Source organism: Solea senegalensis, linkage group LG9 (assembly GCF_019176455.1).
Source record: "Solea senegalensis isolate Sse05_10M linkage group LG9, IFAPA_SoseM_1, whole genome shotgun sequence".
Classification (NCBI taxonomy): domain Eukaryota; kingdom Metazoa; phylum Chordata; class Actinopteri; order Pleuronectiformes; family Soleidae; genus Solea; species Solea senegalensis.
This window is the reverse complement of record NC_058029.1, coordinates 10412796-10438659: the sequence shown is the minus strand read 5'-3', so window position 1 is coordinate 10438659 and position 25864 is coordinate 10412796. Positions and strand designations below refer to the sequence as shown.

At 38.8% G+C, this 25864-nt stretch overlaps 1 protein-coding gene across 1 annotated transcript in view; it reads right to left on the bottom strand.

Moving 5' to 3' along the window:
• LOC122774683 (collagen alpha-1(XIV) chain-like) overlaps positions 1–25864 on the bottom strand; it is a 119553-nt gene that overhangs the window by 54268 nt on the left and 39421 nt on the right. The window contains exons 14-26 of the mRNA XM_044034158.1: positions 25656–25795; positions 25133–25259; positions 24294–24433; positions 21239–21371; positions 20798–20833; positions 19759–19901; positions 18082–18214; positions 16964–17086; positions 14875–15024; positions 9360–9476; positions 5981–6127; positions 3978–4052; positions 1927–2066 (exon numbers count right to left, since the gene is read on the bottom strand). Of these exons, the coding sequence (XP_043890093.1) occupies positions 1927–2066; positions 3978–4052; positions 5981–6127; positions 9360–9476; positions 14875–15024; positions 16964–17086; positions 18082–18214; positions 19759–19901; positions 20798–20833; positions 21239–21371; positions 24294–24433; positions 25133–25259; positions 25656–25795 (1604 nt within the window). The remainder of the gene's footprint in view (positions 1–1926; positions 2067–3977; positions 4053–5980; positions 6128–9359; positions 9477–14874; positions 15025–16963; positions 17087–18081; positions 18215–19758; positions 19902–20797; positions 20834–21238; positions 21372–24293; positions 24434–25132; positions 25260–25655; positions 25796–25864) is intronic.

Here is a 25864-nt window from a genome sequence, read left to right as displayed (position 1 = left end):
GGGACACAAGGGGGGCAGGACATCCCCCCCCCACCCCCATCCCCCATGGCCACCTCCAGGCACCTGAAGCCAAATTGAGTGTTTCTGAACAGCACCACAGAGGAAATACTGTACAGATGTGACACCCTAGAAGCCAAAATGAGACATTTTCGTTGAACAAAGTGTAGAATGTTAAAGTTTAAAATGAGAGAAGTGAGGAATCACAGGTATGAGCATTTCTCACGTGGTCACTTTCTGGTGAGCTTAATACTGCTCACGCGGAGAAGTTGTTCGCTCTGTCAAATGGAAATATTACAGACTAATTTTATGCAACTCTCTCGGTTACATTTACATAAATATATGCATGTATACAATTACTCTGGGCAGACACTAAGTGTGTATATGTTCAAATTCCCAAATCGCAGCTATAATCAATCTAAATGCCTTTCTGTAAGAGGGGAGAACAACAATCATTACCTCCAGATTGCTAATGGTGCCGTTCTTGGCTCGGGGCGACCTACATTAACCAGCCAACTCTCTCACGTTACAGACGGTGTTTTGATCTTGGTAGCCCACTGCCAGAGGGTTACGGCACATAGTGAGGATAACAAACTGCTTAACAGCAGACATTCCACAAATGAAAGAAAATGGTTTAGCAAGCACCTCTACAGTGTGACAAATGAAGCTGCTGAGCTCGGCTGATTTATTTTGGGGGGCATGCAGGGAGGAAGCACAAAGAAATTAGTTCATGATGACACTGGTAACCTCAAGTTAAAGCCATACCTATTGATGAACGTGAAACATGAGACCCACTCAGATGCAGTGTACATGCTAATAATCATTGCCGTTATGTGATTTAGTAATAAGAGACAAGATCGTGAAGAATCAAGTGCATTTGTCGGAGTTTTGAAGTGTTTGGTGTTTATCCCAGTTTTTGCTGCATTTAGACTTAATTTATTAAGACAACTATTTCTGCCAGACAAGTAATGTCTTCCGGCACAAAACACAAAGGAAGCAAATGAGCGGAGTTAATCGAAAACGTGTTTAAAGTTTTCTCTTACTTTACGAAACTTACAAGGTTGTGGTTGTGCTGATTTCTCAGAGGAGAGATCGAGAGAACTGGGTAAAATTCAGCTCCAAAGCATCTTTCCATTGTCAGTTGACACGCAAAGCCATCCTCGTGAGGAGCGAACTCAGATTGTTCAAGGTTCATTATTTCAGATAATCTATGACAAATGCTCTATTTCTGTCTGAAGTTTAAAAGTAACAAGGACACAGCTACTTTCTTTTTCCACATTATCTACTGATTGAAAGCAGGGACATTTGAGAGAAAATTACAACAATTTTTTCATCCCTTTTCTGAGTAGCTTGGGGGTGAAATGGTCGCAGCATATGAAGGACACAGAGGATAAGATGGAGTAAAGGAGGAAGCCACGTGTTGATGGATATGCAAAGCTAGAAAGCATGTTAATAACCTTTTGTTGTTGAGATTAGCCACAGATCATACGAAAGTATACAGTCTCTTTCTTCAAGTATTATAATGGTTGACTGTGAAGCTGTACTTTTGGGTAGCATCTGCTCTGCATTGCATTTTCAGAGGTATGCACAGATGCAATGACAAACAGGAGCAAAAATTAGAGAGGTTGGTCCAGTATATACAGTCATTTTCAACAGACAGACTTTTAGACTAGACCCAAAAACCACTAACAAACATAAATGAGAAAACCTGCTCTCAGGGAGACTCAGTGTAGCATCATTCAGACAGAGATGGTCTAGACAGCATTTTAATAATTTAATTTTTTATAAATGTCTCCCTATGTAATGACACATATGAGGGAAAAGTAGGCAGGTTAAGTAAAGAGTAGCTAGAATTGAATCTCTGTTGTTTTAGTCTTGAATTCCACCTGTAAGCTTAAAGCAAATGTGTGGTCACCGGTGTGGACTGACCTGGGTGCCGTCTGGTCCAATCAGATCCAGCGATCCCATGGTGCTGTAGAGGAAACGTGTGATCTTCATGAAGTTGTCGTCTCCGATGGACCAGGAGCCGTCAACCAGGAATGCCAGGTCAGCTTTGGCCTCCTTGCACACTAGACAGACAAGGCAGTGCCCGTTCAGCCAATACATATTGATTTAGCCAGCACATCATTTTTTTGTCTCGTATTAAAAAAGTCATTTTATACAGACTGAAGGGCAGACGAGGAGGAAGCACAAGCTGAATGTTAACTTGCCGTTATATATTCACACTGCGGGTAAATTTGCTAAATATGAAGCAATGCAAATATAAATGCTCTGGAACAGGGTAAACACGCACAGACTGAATCTTCAGATTAATCATACTGGAGTTTATAATATTACAGACAAAGAGCAATACTCTAACTCTAGAATTTCAACCCGACTGCCAAAGTGTTTCATTTCCAATGTTTCTGTGTGTTTTGTCCATATTCCTGCTTCAAGCTGTGACTTTAGCTTTCGCTGTTATCCTTCTCATGTTTCTAAATCACTACCAGTAGCGTTGCCTTTAGTGGTGAAAAGCTGTTATGCGGTATTAACAAGTTTTGACAATCCAAGTCTATTATAAATCCCATATCCTCATAAATCATGTCAGTCTCCATAAAGTCTGGGAACAACTTGAAATATATACTGTTTTTGAGGATTTTGAGAATTTGACGTTTACCCTCTTATAGTATTATGTCCTCAAAAGCTTTTAACATTTGTGAGAAATGATGTCATAATTAACAATACATGAGGACAAACAGACTTTGATCTTTGACCACCAAACTCTCATCAGGTTAGTAACTGGAGATTATAAATCGGATCGATGCCTGGATGATAATGCTTTTGTGACTGTAGCACTTGGATATGACAGTTAAATATAGAACAACTCCACAGTAACTTTAAACAAAGTGTGCATTCATATTTAACCGAAACCATGGACAGGGGCACTTTCTCTCCAGGTCTGCTGCCTTATCTATTTGATCATCGTGTCCGTCACCCCGTCTTTGTCCTTTGGTTCTGTCCAGAGTAAAGGTTGCCTGTCACTACAGACAGGGACACCGGTCTGACAAAGGTCAGACACAGATAGAAATTTTTAGAGATGGGCTCAGCAGGTGTGTCGGTTCATGTCTGAGGAGTTTGTCTGGCAAAACATCATTAATCTAAGCCCATCAGACAGGAACAATAGGAGGGGGATTCTCTGCGTCGGGGGTGAAGAGTCTGACTAGGGACCTCTCACCCTTTGTTTCTCATTTATCCGGGCTTGTTGAAACAGTTCAAGGATTCATCCACAATGAGAGCATTTGGACTGAGCAATCACATGAGTTGTTTACTGTTGCAGCCTCAAATCCACTTATTTAGGATTTACAACACAGTAAACGGTAATGCTTAGGAATTAACTTGTTACCAAAGTCAGGTCATGTGTAGTTTCGAACTCCTAAAGTTTAAGAAACAATGAATTTCCTTTGAGTTATTAATAAAATATATATGTTTGGACCACAATGAATATGACGTGGCATTACTGCTATATTAAAAGTAAATTCTTCACTTTTTTCTTTCCTGTTCCTAAAGAAAGCCAAGGGTGGTTGTACGGGCAAGTGTATGATTGTATTCATATTTACGAAAAATACTTTAAAGCTGTGCAATATGGAAAAATGTACCTATGTCCCTGTATCTCAGACTTTTCTGGTCACTAACCACTTTTCAAATCATTTGGAGAGTCAAGATGTCTGCCAATACAAAACCCTGATCTCGGATAACGCAGTGAAGTAGAGCATCACATTTAAATAATATAATCCAGTACAAGGAAAATTATTCAAAAACTGCAAATATAACAAATATAACAAAGAACTATGAAATACACTTCACAAACTAATAATAATTTGCATTTTCTGCATTTAGTTTTGTATATAGTTATGGTTTACAAACTTGCCTACGTGTATAGACTTCACAAGAAAATAATAATACAGGAATAAGTGTGTGTCCGTGTTTAGCATCTCGCTCACCTTCCTTAGCCGGTGGGATGGTGGGGGGAGGTTCTGTAGTGGGAGGTTCAGTCGGAGCCTGAGTGGGAGCTGGCACTGGACACAGACATGGACGTGAACAAAAACAGGTCATCAATCATGATGGCAGTGACAAGTAGCACCATCGTCGAGTTTGTCTACTGACCACACTGGCATGACCAATCCCCATCCCACACACACACACACACACACACACACACACACACTTACAGACATGTACACAGAGTCAATAAGGCGACAACATGAGTGACAGCCCTTGCTTGTTTCTATTAACCTGAAAGTTTCTTAAATCTCCTTCCACAGCTGAGTCGGGGACATTTACAGTGAAACCTTTCCAGCAAGAAGATTTCTAGTCCAATCTATGTTTACATCCTGGAGGTACATGAGCAATTCCACTGTTGTTGTTCTTTACCTCTGTATCTCCAGTTGTCAAACTTTGGCTGTTTACTTTCTCTCCATATGCTCCAGTTCTCTTTTCTTCCTCCTATAAGTTGCGATTTTCATCAGTATGTGTCTGACCAGAGGCTGTTTTTCAGAGTCCAAAAACAGCCCCGGGTTAAGGTATGTCTCAGTGCCAAGGCAATTACTTTGCAAAAATCAGTGGGCTCTGTCAAACAGGCGAACAGCAAGTAAATCATCCAACAAACACGGGCGACTTGCCACATTTGAGGCATATATTTCATAAAAGTAGATAATGTGATCATTTCCATCATCAGTTGTAATCAATCTGTGCATAATGTGTTGGAATTATTGCTTGATGAGAAATGTAAACACTGGGGACTCTCTGTGGTTTGGAAGTAGCTCAATATGATTGTTGTTAATGTCGTTCGCTTCATCTGCTGGTTCATTACCGTCTCTCCGCACTGTAAGCCTTCTAAAAAGTACAATCACATATGAATGATTTACTGTAAGTACATGTTCTTCGTGTATGATTTAATGTGTGTATATATATATATATACATATATAGATGTATACATATATACAGTATATATCTCAAGCATCACACCTTAATTCATTTAAAAAATAGCATCATAAAACAAGCATCTCTTCTTAAATGGAGGATTACGGTACTTGTAATGGATGTGATGGATTTATAACTTTTACTGAAGGAAACTATCTTACCACTTCCTCCAGACTGTGGATCTGTCACCAATACTCTTGAATTTAATTCTCATTCAGAATGGATTTAAGTTTTGAAGTTGTGTATGTGTGTGTGTGTGTGTGTGTGGGTGTGTGGGTGTGTGCGCGAGCGCGTGTATCTATCCATTTATCGGTAGCCCTGCTTGTGAGCAGAGCTCCCTCTGATCCCTAGAGCTGTGTGCTTCACCTCAGCTCATTGGCTGATCAATGAACTGCAACAGCAGAATCTATCTTCACTACAAGACAGAGAGGGAGAGAGAGAGAGAGGGAGAGGGAGGGAGAGAGAGAGAGAGAGAGATCACAGGGAAGGAAGTTGGAGGTAGAAGAGAAAGCTGCAGAGATGTAACAGATCGTTTGAAGGTGACTACGGTTGGGCAGATGGACAGATGGAAAAAGAGACAGAATGACTACAGATGAGTTATAGGTGAAAATAAGGTTTAAAGGTCCAGCGTGTAACATTTATGAGGATTTACTGAATACACTACCCATAAGTAGGTTTATAAAAGAGTATAATCCACTTTCATGGTGTTTTTTGTAGCCTTAGACAAGGCATGGACGACCATATTGCACCACCATGTTTCTACAGTAGCCCCAAACCATGCGTTTTGAGTTTTGGAGAAGAAGCTTAAAAAGCAAATGAAGGCCACTGTAGTTCCCTAATGTGGTTTCACAAATTCTTACACACTGGACCTTGGACCAATGAAATAAAACTGAAGAGGAGCGTGTGAGTCACCCTCTTCAAAATAATTAAACTGCAACTACAAGCCAAATTTGCACAGAATTATTTCTGTCCTGAGGGCAAATCCAACAATGAGAACATGTATATAAGACATTTGCAACATACATGTCATGTCGGTGATGGAGACCGAGGGACCTTCCATTTCTTGCATTTGTGTGTGAACGCTGATCTGGTACTGGCTGCCGGGCGTGAGGTCATAGAAGCACTGTCGGGAACTGCCACCTCCCAGACTCACCTCCTGCCTTTGGCCATCTGCAAGCAAATGACAAAACAAAAAAAATGACATCAAGTACAGGTTTGAGAGCCATAAAATCTTAATAGGTTCAAATCCCTTTAAAGTTCAGGTTTCAATTTGACTAGTCACAGAGCGCACGTCTTCACTCAGCCATGCTCTGCACACGTTAAGGCCCAGGAGCTGCTCAATTTAATTACTTTCTGTCAAAGTTGGATATAAGCAAGCGTCAGGTAACAAATGCCTTGCTCAAGGGCAACGTCATGGTTAGTTGCTGAAGCACAAAAGCAACATCTGGAGATGCAAACAAGTTTTAAAAGTCTTGCCTCAAACTGTCGACAAATGCACCAGCGTCAATGTCTGCATTTTTAACAGTGATTCTTATATTGTCATTATTTTGGGGGTAAGATAAGGATTTGAGTAAATTTGATTCACAGCTGAATACTTCACTCAGTTTCCTTGGTGAAGCGTCGGGTTCTGTTGACTAAACTTATCCTCTACGGTTTCACAAAATTGACTTTGATATATATAAGTCATCAAATCTACTTATTTATCTGAGCTTATTGTAACATAAATAAAGTTTTTCGTATCTGAAAGTAAGAGAACTTGACAACTCTGACAAAAAGTCATACTTATATCAACTGGAAATGAATACTATTGATTTCCCTCCCTTTGCTTAGTTTCCTTTGGATTATAGACTGTATAGGTTTACAATTTAGTGTTTGTCTGGAAAAGCCAGAAAGAGACAGACATGAGTACGAGTATATTTTGGCAGCCAGACACACACCACACAGACTATAATAGCTGCCATTACTCACTTTCATTAGTCTAATTCTATTTCCTAATGCGTCTCTCATCTTGGAGGGTGACAAATGACGCTGTCCTCCATGCAGGAACAGTCATACATAAGGTTTAAAAGAAAACAGTTGTCACTGAGAGGCGACCACTTCTCCATCTGAGAAGGAGTTTAAGAAGCTCGACGACTCTGCGCGGATCAAACCAAATCTTTAAAGCCCAAACTAAAGCATCCAGCGAGTGCTCACACAGCTGCACTAACATTAACGTGCCTTATAAGAGGCAGGACGCAGAACACGACACGTGCTACAGAAGCGGTCAGTGTGAAAGCCCATGTCCATGACATTTAGTGGTGAAGGTCACACAAGTTAAGAATTTGCTGAGCAGAAGATTGCCAACATGCGCAGTCATATGCTCAGCATTTGCATCTCTCGGAAGAGTGTTTGCATATAGGTGAAAAAGCCAAGGCCACTGCAGTGTGATCTTTAAAAATTGTTGGCATTGGATGAATAAAAACACTGTAAGCAGAAATCGAAGTGTGATCTATGTTCTTATAGCTGCCTGTTAAATGCAGGGTACCGCTGACCATGTCAAGAATGCTTATTTATTGTTATGTTATTTATGATTTTATATGAATGTGTGCTGCACAGGGGAAAAAAAGAACATAAAGTTATTTACTGTGACCAGACCAATAGTGTCCTGTTGACAGGACAAACTGCAGAAAAGGTTATCTTACGTTAAGGAAGAAAGGACAAAATACAACAAAGATTTTTGCTAATTTTTTTGATTAATTACAGAGACCCTTTCTTTGTTTCTGCTTTTCTTCTCTTAACATTTAATAAGTGAGTAATCTGAACAATAAACACCCTCTAAAGGTCATATATCACGTCTGGTTTTATTCCTTCTGCAGTGAATAGTCACCCATGCCGTTTCTTGGGCAGAGATTGTGTTTGCATATCAAATCTAAATTTCTCCCTGCAAACCGAGAGATTGATGAAAATCCCTTTAAGTGTAAATCACTGCCAAGCGAGACTGACATAATTATATCACATTTATTTCCTCAGATCCTCATATCAGCAAAACTCCAGATGACTGAAACGCAACATGACTGTTACATAAACACAAACTCCGCCCTGCACGCACTCATCTTTGTGTTACTTGTAAATGGAGGAGACATTTTTTTTGTAGCAGCCAGCTAAACTAAATATCACAAGTCTAGTAACAATTCTGAATTGGATTCCAGTCAACCAAGCTGGCAAAAGCCTTATTTCAAACACAACATGAATTACTGAAAAATAAAGTACAGGTGTACACACAACTGTGTGTCTGTACATTTGTTCTACAACTATCCTTTGTTCCCCAAAACTAAGCTTGAAGCCTAGAGCTTTTGAAAATTGGCTGCTGCTGCTGGTCTTTGAAAGAGGGGAAGCTAATTTCAGGCCCCGTAATTTTAATAAATGCTGCTCTCCGCTCTGTCCCCCGACGTTGTTAGAAATGAACGAACAAACAAACAACTGGAACATGGATACGCGATAATTATGTAAAACTGAGACAAGGAAATGCTATAATAGCGCTTTTATTTCGTGTACAATATGTACAAACAGAAATGGGCTTTACCACCAAACAAATAACACACAACAAGCTGCTATGTGTTTCTAGACGTCACTCGCAAAATCCACGTAGGACTGAGACAGAAACTGGTGTCCTGTATTTCTACAACACTGTCAATCAAAAGATAGTTCCTCCTCCACTCATCATGCACCCGCCCACTGTCCCATTGACTGCCAGAGACACTGAGTTTCCCTGGAGGTGACAATTTTGCCGCATTTATCCAATCACCACCTCGCTCACCGCAGTGAAAAAAAAAGAACTATTCTGTGCTGTCTCGTAGAGATCAATTGAAGATGATCTTCCACTGGTTTTAATGCAGCGTGCTGCAGCGGGAATGTATGAGAAGTAGAAGTTTTAGCACACATTTAGTAATGAAATGTAAATACAACAGTATTTGATACATGATATTTGTGAGGATTTGCTGTCACCTCTGTTTTTGCTGTTAAAAAGGTGTGAGCAAGATCACAGTTCATCACGCTCATAAATGCTTGTGCTTGTAAAGTAAGATTCTCATCGTCGTACACAAAGAGAAAATTAAATGAAAACATTAAAATCGAGAAATTAACTCTTTTCATACACTCACAACAGCAGCAAGGCAAGGCGGCTCAGCGACTCAGTGAGCTTTCCATAAAAAGGAAAATAACATTAGCAATGTACAATTTGAACAAAACCCAATTACAACTAAATTATAAAAAAGACATTGTACAGAATAATAAAAAAGTTAGAATAGGTTAGTGCCGCATAAAACAATAATGCACAGTGCAGAGGTTTCAAATTTAAAGTGATTTAAAAGAGCTCAATCACATAAGCACATGAGAAAATGAACTTTTATATAAATGTACTTACTGAGTGGAGACTGTATGGAGACTCTGTACAGTGTGGCATGTAGAAGAGGCTGCCATTGGACACACATGCTGTTGTGTTGAACCTGGTAGGTCAACAAGCCAGAGACACCGAGGAAAACTGGAGAGAGAAGTGCACAACAGAAAGACTTATTTAGCATAAAAGAAAAATAATCTGTCATATAAGATCTCTGACTCACATAACAAGGCAGTATTTTCATGTATGTCCATTGGTATTTGGGGTTAGTGTGCACAGCTTTATGTTAAGTTTTATTAAAGGGGGGGTAAGATTTCAATTATTAAGATTTCTTTCTACTACGTTTTCGGACATAAAATATGATTTATACATTGTTTAATCATAGATGAATCAACAGCCACTCGCACAGCACATAACTCATCTGAGCTCAGCTCATCACTCAGATTTAATGTGATGATGCTCTCAAAGTTGGTGAGAATTTCACAGACCAAGCAATCTGTACAAGCAATCCACAGCAGACTTACTACAACCTGTGTAATTTACAGCCTTTTTGATTAACCGTCACTCATTTAAATGATTCCGTTTTTACCAGATTTGTTTGACGTTTTGTCTTGTTCCAACAAACAGTTCACTACAAACTTGAACACAGGTCATGTGAGCTTCTAACTCAATTACTGGTCAAGACTGTTAGTTAAAAGTCCATTACAGTAAACGTGTATTGTCGGTCACATTTTCACCGGATTGACGACCACGTGAAAAGGCTTCAAGTTCATTTCAAAGTTCAGTACAGCAGTTCACATCTAACATTAGGGTTCGAGCCGCCTGCGTCATACACTTGTCACACAGCTCACGTCTGCTGGAAGCAGAAACATTCCACTGTAAATGTGAGAAACGCATCTATACTGACTTTATCAGCTCAAACAAATCATTAAGCTACCTTGATGTTTAACTGTCAACAAGGCACAATGCAGCAAAGTGCACAACACCCTAAGCAATTTAAATAACTGAAGCCTATTTAATAGTGAGACTCCAGTGCACAAAACGCAATAAAACCTCAAAGGGGACCTCTCCCTCTTTCTCTCTCCCTCTCTCTCTCCCTCCTCCTCCTCCCTCTTTCCTTCTGTCCTTGGTGTTAACAAAATTTGCTGATGGTATGAAATACATTTGGCTCTTCTCTTGCACCAGTAAATGGATATTTTATGCCGGGAATATGACAAGGCCCCATTCCTTTAAATAACATGGACACACACACACACATACACACACTCACTCACACACAGATGCGTCATACAAATGCTGATAGTGTATATGTGTGTGTTTATAGTTGTACTTACAGTACAAATCACTAGACTCATTAATGATATCAGATAGTTGAGCCCAGAGTTTGAAACAGCAAGTGGAACAAGCTTTTTAAATCCAGGTTTAAAAGAAGATATTGAGTTATAAAAGGTATTGAGTGGGCAAAAACACCTGCTCCAAGAACATTGGAGTCCGGCTAAAAGACTTGATGTTCAGACAAATACGAACACGTCCATTGTCAGACAACCCCAGCACATTCTAGCTGATGAGTTTAAGGTGATGACTTCGGATCGCACGTACAATTCAACCCGAAGCAAAACTAATCGCTTCGTAAAGCTATCAGGCTGCTGAACTCAAAGAGCTCATTTTACATAACGTGTCAATCTAGTTTTTCTATACCGAGACACACACTTTTATTATTTATTAATTTATTGAGTGACTAACGAAATGTATTATTTGACCAAGGTGTATTACTTGATTGTAGATAATTGTTAAGGTTGGCTGAATGTAATGCAGATATAGTGAGCTGTACAATTATGACTGATAAAGCATTTTAAATTTGAATCTTCTACACTCTACATTCTTTTAATCATTTTAAAATATTGTTTGATGCTCCATTTTAGTCTAACTTTTTTTCTCTCTTTTTATTCGGCTGCATTCTGTTTTATTTATGCTATTTCGTTCAAATTTGAAATGTTATTTTGTTTTTATGTAAAGCACTTGTGGATGAAATGTGCTTTACAAATGACGCTGGCGTTTTCAGCAAGTAAAATCTGTGTGGAATGTTTGCACAGGAAAACAGTCTGTTCATGGACAACGCAACTATGTGAACTCAATTGCCCTGTATGCAAAAGCTGGCCAGTCAAATATTCATGCTCTTTGCACAGTATTTTATATGCTGACTGCAAACGGTCAACGGTGTTGATGTGAGAAAAACATCAAGTCATTTTTATAATCTGCACTACATCACCAACAGACTTATCTACACAGCACGGCATAAAAAGAAGCATTGTGAAAGCCTAAGCGTATCAGAAACACATGGGACACAAAAGACCTGGGAACGGAAAGATGAAATATGATGAAGAAGTTGATAGAAAGTACAATTAAAGGAAAGTAAATCAAGCATTCGCAGTGGTAAATGTCCATTTGACATCTAAAGGTCAGAGTGAAAGACGCAAAAAAACTGGTTCTGGCTTGAAACCAAATATTTGCACTCATCTGCCTTCACAATCTCCACTCCCTCACTTTCCTCCACATTATTTCTTCATTCTGCCACTCCATGATGAGTTCAAATCAAACAATTTCTTCTTTTTTAGTCTTTAAAAAACACATTACTCTCATTTCCTGACGTGAATTTTACAGTTTTTCATCAGACAGCCCTGACTAAGCACCCTTCACTGGTCCTAGCAGCTAAACACAAACTAATTCTTCATTAATGGGAAATAGTTTATTGTCATTCTGCAGTCCTTAAGGTACCAATAGTTATCTCTCTATGCCGCATACAGAGTATGTGTAATTTATTGGCGCAAACATGCCATTTGGCTCCAGTGGTGAGGCTGCAATTAACACAGAGAACCCTGGGATATGTCATACTGTAATTCATATATTCCAGTGAAAAATGACCAATCATTTCCTCAATAAATCTGAATTCCTCCAGAGTGCAAATATGGGCAAATAATTTAATTACACTCAGTAATGTGGGGAAATCTGACATCTCGCAAAATGTATCAGTCCTCTGTGAATTATTTGAATTTGACAGAGAATATGTGTTGCACTGAATATTCAGTAGTGGGATTTATTAAAACCCGGCCAACAGTGAAGAAAAACAAACTACAGGGAAATGTGGCTGTGAGACGCCTATGCACACCGAGTCATTATATTCAACAGATTAACTTTGTGTAGATTTAAATGACGCTCGTGAAATCACTGTATGTGTTAAATTTGGTAGGGTGGACAGTTAAGGCACCATCCTCTTGTGCTAAAGCAGGCCAGCCCCGTTAAGTTCAAATATGGACAGCTGATGAATCCACATGTCTACTTTATCTTTATCTCATTATGAAAGCGTCTTTCATGATGAGAGCTTTACAGAGACAGGAAGGCATGTGGGAACTGTCACTCATCCTCCAGGGGGATGATTAGAGAAAAGAAGAAGGATCCGACATCACTGCGGTGAAATTAAATGGAAAAAATCTGCATGTCAGAGACATCAAAACCACCCCAACCCTTTACTGGTGATCATGTAAAAAAATCCCAGATTGACCCAAAATGTAATCTTTCTCTGTCATTTTCTAAAAAGTAAAACTTTGCTGCATAAATAAACATGCATGGGATTTTTAAGCAGAGGTATCTAACTTGATTAAACTGCATTGAGAACATTAGGTTGTGCTGCCATTTGGTAAATTCCACCTGGCCACTAAATCCAAACTAAATTGGAAGATTTTAAGGTAAAGGGGGGATGATACAGCAGCTTTCCATAAAGCCACACACCCACACACAAGCACACAATGAAAAACAAACAGGAGGTGCCTAAAGTCTCTGACAGACTGTGATTAAAGCTATTCAGCAACACACTTCTGTGACTCATCGTCATCATTTGGTTTATTTCAAAACGATCCGTTCCCCATCTTAAAACAAATTGCTCATGTGTTAAAGAATACTGTCTGTATTCTGTATTATATATTGTTTATATATTGATCATCCTTGCTGTATGTAGTCTAAGGTTGTAACTTGATTGTTGTTTTTGAGTTATTTCTCTTTTTGGCCGTTTTTTTCTTTTTATAATGCATCTTAGTACAACATCGAGAATGATGTATGTGAACTATAGGATGATTTCTAGTGAATCTTGGGCTACTGCACGCAAGATATATTGTGCCAAAATATTGGCACGCACAAGTGGTAAACAACAGGAACAGATGAATCACGCTCTGGCAATTATTCTTTTATGTGTGCAAAGAAAAATCCAAAATAGAGGCAGAGGAAGAGGAGAACGCCGTCTCAGTCATGGCTGTAGAAAAACAGGCCAACCTTGGATGCCAATTTTGCAAAAGGAGCTTGAGTTGAGCAGTTCTTCAAAAACATAAGCTTCTTTGGTGTTTGGCAATGTCCCGTTGACCAGTGTGAATTTCAGTTGGCATTTTAATTTGCTAGTCGCTAAATGTAGGTCATAATAGCACACACACTTTGTGATGGTCATCTGTCAGAAAATGTTGCAAGACCACGACAGAAGGTGTCTTTAAAACTTAAAGCACCTTTTGTCGTGACCACAACTGTTCTACACTTGTCATCTTTCATCTGGGACAGCATGAAATTGTACATTGTATACCATAAATGATAACAAAATGTGGTTTGTCTGACAGAGCAGGTTTAAAAAGAAACTCCATAAACAGTCATGCACATGGACAAATAACTAATAATGTAATGTAATAACCTAATGTTTTAGGTGAGAGAAACCATACGGAAACTTAATTGCACCTAGTGATCACAAACTAATGAAATAAAGATCATTCTCACAGGCTGACTGTGGTACACTATATAACTCTGTCTGTTTGCTCAAGTCTAAATTAGATCATATAGTATCAGCAGGTGATTAATATGCATGTTGCACCTTTTCCCACTTCCTTCAGCCTAGTTTGCTCTGCAGCAGCTGCTGCTGCTTCCACCTTCTCTTTCTAATAATCAAACTCCTTTTGTGACATATTTAGACTGAATAAACTTAACGCGCTGTTGAAACCTCCACTCTGCTGATTTTAGAGCAATGCATTCCCAAAAAAATGCCATCCTACTCGTACAACACTGCCAAATGAGGAAGATGGAAAATTGAATTTTGCAATAAGATATTATATCGCCCCTTTAAAGTGGAACTATGCAGTATTTTTACCCAAATTTAACTGCTCTAGAGTCATTGGAGATGTGGGGGCTGTCTCCAGTGCCTCTGCACACACTTGTTATTGCACTTGTATCTTTGGGACAAACTCTCTGTTCTCTATGCATTATGTGTATTTGCACTTCCTCAATGTTTGCTGTTGTTGTAAAAGAGTTTATTCGACTATTTTTATGAACAATGTCCATTGCTGGTTTGTTTTCGGTGAGTTGTTGGCTGTTCCTCCATCAGCAGTGGAGATGGCTCAATGGCTCCGTAGATGGGGAAAAAAAACTCAACCAGACTTGCAATGCAATGTTCCGCATTAATATCTGTAAGTGTAAGAATAAGTGGTCTTTTCAGGTGTGTGAGGAGGACACTCACGTGTTTTAGCGTTCGCCAGCTGCGGTTCACTCTGTCCTGTTGGGTAGGACGCTGTCACTTGAACGCTGTATTCTGTCCCACTTAAGAGATTCCACAGGAGCACGGAGTTCACATCTTCACCCACTGTCATCTCCAAAACTGGTCCTGGAACTGAGACACACACACACACACATGCTCGTAAAAACCCAGACAGGAAGGATGGAGGAAATCAAGGAATTAATTACTGATTTTATGAAACACACAATCATTTGTAAAACTATTTTCCCCTTCATTTAAAGTTGAAATTGTCTGGATCAGGGTTTGCTACTGAGTCAAAAGGTCCATTTATTCATCACACTGATAACAAAATCTGCACTGCAATAGAACTGTTTTCTTTCTGTTATTAATATTACGGATCAGTAACAAATGCAGCTACAGCATCATGCATCATTTTAATGTATTTTTGTATTTGTACTTTTTGGTCATATCATGTCATCCTAGACTCTTCTAACACAATACCTTGCATCAAGTTTAAAGTGTATATTTAAAATCTCACATATGCATCAGTCCAACATTGGAGATACTCAAAATTGTACACAGAGATGCACAGATAAACATTATCTCAAACCACTATTTAACACATACAAAAATGACATATAACTGCAACAAAACACTGAATAACAAATGGCTTAAATAAAAAAAGAAACAAAGGTGTAAAGGAAAAATTAAAAGAAATAATGAAAATCAGCATCATCTTTACAACAAACCATTCAATGGAGCACTATTACTGTATATAAATGTCAAATACAGCAGATGCACTGTGTGTGTGTGTGTGTGTGTGTGTGTGTGTAGGTATATCTTGCATACCTGTGCACTTTTCCTGACACAGCATATACCAAGATTCTCACAGTGAAAACACCAGCCTGCTGAAATTATATTTCCCCTTCAACTTAACATCTACAATGCGATGACTGCAGCTCGCCTGCTTGAAGCTGGATCCTCAGAAACACAGTAATTGTGTTTTAAAAACAGGAAATGGAAAATTATCAGACTGAAGCAGCACTAAGGAAGAGGCAGACTGGTGAAAATGTTTTTTTGGGTTTTTTTTTTTTTGCTGAAGCTTCAAGATAATAAATAAATAATTGGGGCAGAGAATATCATTTCAGCTCCAGATCACCAATGTTCCCCTTGACAACACTGAGAAATTACATCGCTACCCCATAACAACAAATACATTATCTATGTTATGTAAACATGGGCTGGATTTTATAAACAGCCAAAAGATTTCTTTGGTGAATGAAGAGCTACGTGGCAAGCGGTGGTTAGGTGGATGACAGGCAGACGAAATGCTCAGTTCTCATAATAGACCATTAGGAGAATAGAGCACAATTGTGATTAGCTATTGCAATAAAAGGGATGTGTTTGAGGTTAGGTATATACTGTTAAATGTCAATAAAAACATTTTTTTTCTTTATTAGAACTGCAGAATGTAACCGACTCGGTCTGGTCTTCCTGAATAGAAATTTGTTTGCTGCATCTGAAATTGAATTCTCTCAATCAGACCTGAGTGAGGAGCGTCTTTGTATTTGCAGCCGTCACTCTTCTCTTTGCGTCTTTGAAATAAACTTACAAAGACGCAAACTAACGCTTTTTTACAACAACTACAATTTAAGTTTAAATTCAGTTTCAGTTAGTTATCATTTTATTTTTAACTCCAGTTTTTTTACATTATTATTATTATTATTTTTCAATTTTAGTTTTTGTTATTTTGTTAGTTTTCGTTAACCTTGATCAGGGCCAACCGACCCAGATTCTCCAGAATCAGGGGGTCGTGTGGCGTCTGGGATTCTCATGAGAAACACAAAGTGTTGTACTGCACTACACACACACACACAGCAGTATGAGAGTGAGGAAAAAGTGGTGGACACAAGGGGGAGCTCTGTTGAGAAAAAGGCAAAAAAATACAACCACAATTGCAACGTTCTGCTTTAAAACTAACTAAGAAAATAAGAAGAAAAGCTGCACAATCATTTCATCTCCAAGGATGTTTTCTGGGAGCACTGACATCTAACTTTGTACCCTTTGGATATGTGTGTGTGTGTGTGTGTACCATAAATGGGCTGGTAAGCGATCCTGTAAGCCTCTGTTGGAGACTGAGGTGGATCCCAGGTGATCCTGAAACGGTTGTACCACTCTTCTGACACATGGAGGTTTCTAGGAGACAGAAGGGGCACTGCCACAACACAAGACAACGTCAGGGAAAAATAAACAAGGCAGAAGATTGAAATGTTTCACATTGTGTGGGGAATAAATGAATTTGCTACAGCTCGCCATTTTCTTCACTATTGATTTATTTTGGTGAAAAATATTCCGCTCATTGTCAAGAAAGAAGACCATATTTAAAAAGCCATAATCAAAATACTTGTTTCAAATAATTTCAGTTGAGAGTTTGATTGTTGCAGGCCTATTTAAACTACTAGCACTGAGAGGACCAATTAAGGGGAAGGACACAAAAACAGCTGTGATGCTAACAGCCGTACAATAACGTGTGTCTCTGCTTTTCCAAAAATGACAAAACGTGGATTGAAAACAGAAATAGGGTTGTTGGGTTTTTTTCAGACAGTGCCAGGCTTGGCTGAATTTGACTTATGACAAAGTTGTAACTTCATACAGACACTGATTTATCCGAGAAGACAGTTCCCCCCCACAAAAAAAAACAAAACACATGAAATGTGTCTGTGCTCTGATTTATTTCCCCTCCACTTTCCAGGCTGAGAGGAGGTTTTTATTTGCAATATGGCGAGCAATAGCACCCTCGTCTAAAAAGATATTTCATCTGACATTTCAGCTCTCTGCAGAACCAGCAGACAACGGCGACCATTCAAGAGAGTTAATGAACAGAAGGGCTGAGAAAATCAATTAGATTAGAGAAGAGCAAAATAATTTAATAGTCTCATTAATGAAAGGATCTGCTGTAAATATAAACGGCCTTCATTAAGACAATTAAGGGTATTTGTCAGTGCTCATATTTGCATTCTCCTTCAAGGAATGTGAGCATACATGAGATTAATGCAATCCTTAACTTGGAGCTGCATCTCTGTTTGATGGAAGATGAGAGAGAAAGAAAGAAAGAAAGAAAGAAAGAAAGAAAGAAAGAAAGAAAGAAAGAAAGAAAGAAAACCTGTGCTCAATAATTCTGTGTGTTTGTGTGAGGGTTGTGAGGCTTACATGTTGCTCCCATGGCAGAGACACTGATGCCGTCCTGTCCATCCCTGTACACTGGTGTGACCGTCACTTTGTACTGCATGTCTGATACTAAAGGCTCAAGCACAGCTCTCCTCTGACTCCCAGGAACTAAAACCTTCACACACACACGTACACATCAGAAGCAGTAAGACAACACAGAAGGTTTTTAATTTATGGACATTTGAACGGAAAGATTAAGGCCACGTTTAATTTGGTGAAACAGAAAGTGGCTGCAAAATGGTCCATATATCTTAGGGGTTTAAACCACAACTGTTCAAGAATTCTGCACACTTCTGTTTAGTCAATAAAGTCATTTGGGGTCAGTGGTGAGGCAGAAAAGAGCTGAGAAAAACAAATTACTGCTGGGTTTTTATGTATAACTCCTGCAGTTTGCTCTTTCATTTTTGGTATTATTTCATAGAAGAAAAGCTATTTTTCTCTAAAAAAAACAAAACAAACAAACATAAAATATTTACAAGGACAAAACGCTAAAAACTCAGATGTTGCTATTTCATAACATAATTGAATCTAGATGGATCCAAACTAAAGCCATGTTGAAAAGTTTATTCTTGACCATGGACAAAGCAGCTGTTGTAACAATCCCCGCTCAGTGTTCACTGATGAGTTCAGCTTTGTAACAAGGTCTGTTTTAGCAGATAGAGTTTGTTTGTTTCCTCTTAAAAGTTCCCCTGTGTTAGCTTAGATAGTAAATTAGAACAAACAAACACAGTTGTGAGGAGCTGTCCACTCTGATTCAGGTGCTGAAAGTCTTATCAGGAAGCAGGAAGTCATACAAAACATACACACATTACCTATTAAACACAGGAATTACCCATGTTGTTTTTCTTGGCCTCTATCTCTCCCCTGCATCCACATCAAAACACATCCAAACTTTTGGCAAAGAGGCACGACCTGAAACAACTTTAATCTTTCAGCTGGCAGACAGATTTAAGCCCCATCCCCCCCCCCACCCATTTAGTTTTGCTATTGTTTTGTTTGTTTGTTCTTTGTTTCTTTTGCTCTTCTTCCTCCTGCTCTGTCTCTGCTCCCAGTGAGGTAAATGGCTACTGAAAAGATAATGGAATGTCTTCTGGCTTGGCCTCGGCTCTCCATCTTCTACGGCTCTGACACCACATTGGGAAATTAAAACAGGGGGAGGGAGAAAAAGAGTGAGAGAGAAGGGATGCTGAGGGACTGACGGGGGGAGAGGGTGTGTGTGCATATGTGTGTGCATCAGTGAACAGGGTCAGTACATGACATTGAGATGAAAAAGGCTCTTACCACAGATAAAGGGACCTGGGAGCAGAGGCCGAGTGGACTGGGACTACAAGTGTAATCAGTTTTCTGATTTGAGGAGGTGACCTGACAGTGACCCCTACAGTAATTATCCAGTTGACTAGAAGTGTGTAACAACAACGATCCTCCTCCCAACCCTGATCTTGTCTATTCCACACACTATTAATTAGTGTCACCAGTGGAGTTAATGTGTTTTTATGCTTGTGTTTGAAAGCTACAATGGATGCATGGATGGATAGATGGAAAGCAGCTGACCTCCACATAACGACATAAATAATACAAAACAATAAATTATAACTTACACAATAAAACATAGAACATAACATTACAGCCATTACTGCACTTTGCTGATGATTGACTCACAGACTCCATGCTATGGTCTCCCCTGAGGCTGGCGTAGGAGACCCTGTAGCTCTCTATGTTAGGATCTTCAATCTCCCATGATGCCTCTAAGCTCTGTGTGGTCTCACCGCCCAGCTGAAGGTTTCTGACAGCCTGACGTGGCACTGTGACACCATAATCATAAAGAACAGTCACTGTACAAAGTTACTGCAGTGTGTTTAAGTTGTGCACTGCAATCTCATTTATTTAATATAATAATGCAATGACAATAAAACTTTCAATTCAATTTACACGTTTTCTTGATGACAAATTCTTGGCTTGAGCCGCATCTCCTTCACACATTATTGTGGTTTTCATAAAGCTGTGAAATTCCATAGGAAATTATTACGGCAAACACGCTCAGCTGTGATATGTTGGGTGATTAAAAGGATACTATGAAATCTGGCAGACTGAGAAAACAGTGTTTTGTTGTGTTTTCTGTGCACAATCTTGATATATAGACAGATGCACACTTTTTAAGTTTGTAAGTAACAAACACATGTTGTTTGTATGTTTTTAAGAGCTGCGAGTGCACAAAATGCTCCGTCTCAATTAAATGTTGCCTGCTCCTCATTCAAAACACAATCCAGATGGCCATCGATTCGCCTCTGAGATAATGGAGTTTGAACTACGTTCTCTGAATCAAGCAAATGCACTTAAAAAAAAAAACCAGAACGGATCTTAACCTTTTTCATAAGGTGTGACCTGCTTGAGATTGGTACCACAGGTTCAGTTTTGATTAATAAACCTTTGTCAGAAAAGACGCAGTTTCCTCTGGAAATTAAATGAGTAACAGGGATGCACTACAACTCCAGGAGACATTTACTTTTCATCACACACAATACAATTATTTACATCATTATTCTTAAAGTTAAAATGACTAAAATTATGGTCATTATCTAACATGGAATGTCACATCTTTTCCAGTTAATGTTTAGAATCTTTTAAACATGTACAATATTTAATGTGTTCTTCCCTTTGCAATTATTTTGGTTTCTGACTAATTTAAATCAATTCTCACCTGCAGTTGTGGTAGCAAGTGTGGTTGTCTCGGCCACTGGAGAGATAAAACAGCACAAATCAGATGATGGGACAGAAACAAATCTCAGCATTGATAAATGAATTAGGCAGAAATGCGTAACAAATAATCGAAAAGAAAAACACTTTCTTCCTCTGAGGCAGACAAATCAATAGAAAGATGCTTTGAACTCATAATTGCAAACTGCATTCATCTAAAAGACACATGTGACAGGACTCATCTGTCATTCTCAGCAGACAGGTGCACGTTATTGCAGAGGGTTGTTTAGGTCATAGACTCATTTAATTTGTAAAATTACACCTGTGCCAATTCTCTCCTGTCTGGAAAAGTTTTTAGACTGTAATTTTATTAAGTTTTCTTATTGATCAAATAGTTATTAACCCAACAGGCCAGCATGGGAGTAGTTAAAATTATGTTACTTACATGTGGTCTCTATAACAGAGACTGTTTCACTCTCAGATTCATCATTGAACACGGCCGTCAACATAGCTTCATACTCAGTGGATGGACTTAGGCCGGCCAGGATATAAGTGTTATCGCTTCCACTCAGGATCACCTACAAAGGATAAACACACACACGCACACACACACAGGTCTAAGTTTCATATTACATTTGATTTCCAAAACTGTATTCTTTCCAAAATCTGCTTTTGAGAAATGTTGGCCATTCATTTTTAAAAATATCAAACATCTGTTCTACTGTTTTCAACATCGAATTATTTACTGTGGAATTTTGCTAACATGCACTGGTCAAAACTGAATTAACATTATCTAAACTCAAATCATACAAAATCAGTGAAAAAAAAATCCAAACAGAGGGGCATTTTTCATGGCACCATATTTATCAAAATCGATGATCACTTTTTTCCATTCAAACTCTCAAATGCTAAGGTACTGTTTTCATTCATTCATTCATTGTCTACCACTTAATTCTCCACATGAGGGTCAAACACAGTTGATTTCAATCAGGCTCTTTTTAGTTACAGAACAGGCAAAATGTTTGGAAACATGAGTCGTTAATAAATTGTTGGTGCAGTTTCATCCACAGCGTCAACATCACACACATTCTGACTAATGTTCTGGTAAAACAATACAGATTATTGTGTTTTACAGTAGAATCCAAAGATCGTGAGGGTGAGGCAGGACCAGTTGTGCGAGATATTGACACAGATTTGGATTAAATTTAGGACAGAATGCAGTTTATTGCAGCCCCATAATTTCACAGATTGTCAATGGCTATATTCAAGGATACAGAAAAACACAGAATATTGAAGGGTGCTGCTGCTGTTCATTTCTAGTTGATTCTTGTTACATTTACATCAGATGCATTATTTTATACCATGATTAGATACTGATGTAAAAAATGAATAAAATGTATGAGGGTGGAAACAAATCATCATTTTTGTGAGTTAGGGTGTTACAGTTTGTGCTTTCTGACTGATATTTCTGACACTGATCCAATGTATTCCTAATGGGAGGGTTGCGTTAGGAAGGCGTAAAAATCTGCCAAAAAAAAATCTGCCAAATCAAAATCATCCGCTGTGGCGAACAGAGGGGGAGAAGCCCACAAGAAAGAAAACTAAACATTTTTGAGACATGTATGTCTCATATCGTGTATGTCAGTGTTTTGGTGATTTGAGTGACCTTTGGAGGTGAGATAAGAACTGTAGTTTAGCTAAGATGCATGAAAGGAACTGTGTGAAGACTTTTGGAAAAAGTGGTTTTAGTATTGACTAATGCTCATTAGCAAACGAGAAAACAATTGTAAATGTTGAAATTGTTTTTTGAGACAGGTAACTTATCTGTCAACTTGCCCAGAATTTGGAGAAAAGTAAAAAAAAAAGTAGATCCTCATCTGTTTTGTATCTTTATTAACAGTTACTAAATTTGTCAAAAGAAAAGAAACCTTCAAAGATATGGTGTATGGTAACAATTTAGAAACAGTCTGGCAGGATTATTTATTTCTCCAAGTGCAATATAAGGTCATTAAATAGTATCAGTAAAGAAAAAGTGTTAAACATTTTTATTAATGTCAGTCGTGAACACAGGTGGAAATGTTTTCGCTGAAAATAACAGTGTAGCCAATTGGACTGACTGTGGCTGCAGGAGTCAAAACAACCCCCATAACTTCTACATCACCACAATGAATGAGACCCCAAGGTAAATGCAAAGAGGTCATCAAGAGTAGCTCTTGTTCTATACAAAGGTTTTATGAAATGGGATTTTGCTGTAGATGATTCAAACAACCAGATTATGTGTTTTTGTATTGATGCCTTCAAGGCTCAGTTACATGCAAATGTCACCGGTGGGGCTCACCACTTGTGATTTCCCTGGAGCAAGTGCATCTTTCACTGATTCATTCTTTCCCTTTTCGTTTTACATCTCTTTGCATTAAGTGAAATGTATTTCCGTACTCCGTGGTGTTGTGTCCCTTATGCAGAAAACACACCATTGTCTTCTGTGTTATTTCCCTGATTAAAAAGTCAGTCAAACATGTATTGGACAGCACAAAAGCACTCAAAAGCAGCTTTCAAAAAAAGGCCCAGAGGAAGACAGTAAAACAAACAAGTCAAAACAAAATGGTGTGATACATTATGAAAAAAAGAAACAAATCAACAATGATGTCATGTACCCTTCTCGTGGATTAGTAATCTGTGTTTGTGTAGCGTTTGGATTGTATTATGTTTATCTGATAAAACAGGGTGTGTGTGTGTATGTGTGCATGTTTACAGTACGTGGGTGACAGACAAGGAAAAAAATCCTTTATTCTGGCAATATTACCAGCCCACCTCTCCAACTCTCTAGAGTGTTATTTTCAGCTCTGATGACTCTCACACACACACACACAGGTTTGAGCAGCTATTTTTCTTTGTACACTGCAATGACTTCCATTCGTTCGGACAGCCTAAACAAAGCAGTATCCCTAACCTTAACCATAACCAGTACACAACTTAACCACAGTTCAAATCCTAGAACTAGTTCCTTATAAATCAAGGCTCTGCCTAGGTCCTAAAGAGGTAATGAATAAAAAAGTACACACAGAGACACACACGCACACTCACACACGCACGCTTTTTACAGACCTGGGGACTATCGCTGCCTCCCAGCTGCCTCTAAACCCCAGATCATGGTAATAAAAAAAAATCCCAAGCCATTAATTTTGGGATTTATTCAGCCTTTATTTATACCAGGGGTATTACCAGCTACCAGTAGAATGGTGAAGCTTATATGCAAGTGTATGCTTTCTTTATCTGGGCACATGGAGTGCACCCACTCCTTTCTCCATAAATAGATGATAGGCAGACCTCTCACTCAGTGGAAATTTTAGAATCCATGCAGCATATTTATTTTTCATATTTCCATCAATTTTATTTGTCAAATTGTTGTCAGCTGTGTTTTTGTGTTGGGTGCATACAGGAGATGAACCATTGTCACATTTCAATTATTGTTCTGAACAACTTTATATGTTGGTACTGACCTCTTTTGTGTCTCCACCTGTAAACGGTGCCCATGAGAGTCTGTAAAGGACAATGTCGTCAGCAGAGTGATCCCAGGTGACCTTAAAGCTGTCGCTGCTGACGTCACTGGAGCGTAGATTCAGAGGACCAGGAACTGGAGCTGGAAAAAAAACCATCAACAAAGACACTTGCATTCATTCTTTTCTTCTTTTTTTTACCTTAATTGTTGAATATTATTTTTGCGTACTGATGAAATATTGTATGTATTTAACTGTAAGTGTTTGGCATATAACCATGAACTAATTTCATTTCAGTTCATTCTTCAAACTGGTCTTCTGAACAAAGTTTGGCAGGAGATAAATAGAAATCAACATCAGCCCTGTAGAGTGAGTAGTTTAACAGTTGCCTGCCAGAAATACATTGCTTTCAGCTGACTCAGCAACAAGAGCCCAACTCCCTGTTGCTAAAGGAATATTCCTACAAATCAATATCTAATGTTGACATGACAGAATAGTCAGGGACTTTGAAATGACCTTTTAATGTGACTGGGCTATTATGCTGAGGTGTAAATGAGATGGGCAGACTTCCAAAACAGCAGATGGACCAACAGTGGTAATAAAATCCATCACAGTTGGGCACTAAGACAGAAAGTGGTTGCCTTCTAATGGTATTGAGACAACTATTTTCGGAAAACTGAGACAATTTTGTCCTCAGCAGGTACAGAGAGGGGAAAACAGAATAACTGCCGTCCATAACAGCACAGGAATACAATCTTATCTTGTACTTTCTTTAATTTAAGGTTTACTATGAATCTCAGAATGAAATGTGACCTAAAAGTAAAATAGTCACACTGTCTTACTGGTAGTGAATCCATCAGTGAGAGGCTCTGACTGGCCGTTGTCGTAGAGGGCAAAGATGGCCACTGAGTACTCCATCAGAGATGTCAAATCACTGAGGTCATATGAGCTCACTGGACCGACCTCCACCTGAACAACACACAAACACACAAACACACGTCACATATCACTACAAAAAACAAACTACAGTTACGGTAGTAGGCAAGTTCACTCAGTTTTGTCTTTATAAATATTTTTGTTCCAATTTAAGCCATGTAACCATGTGAATTGACCAGTGTTTCCAAAAATAACATTCAGCAGAAACATGCACTCATTTCTATCCAAAGTAGAGGAGCTCATCCATCATCCTTGAGTAATTATGATATCCTCTTTATTTAGCTAAACTTAATATTTATTTTGACCTTGTCATACTATATCTACAATTTACCTCCATTCTTCCATCCCAAATGGATGTTCTCACATACATCACATACATGAAATCATAGAGTCATGATTGACGTCTCACACACACACACACACACGCACCTCCTCCGTCAGTAGTCCATCCGTCTTGACCCACATGATGCGGTAACCTATGACCCCTCTTGGAGCAGGGTCCCAGCTGATGTGGGCAGAGTTGTGGGTGATGTCAGAGAACTGGAGGTTACTGGGAGGACTCAGTGGTACTGGAGAGAGAAACCAACCAGGGAATACAAAGTTTCTGTTTACAGGCTGTTGTGCAAGACCCAGTTTGA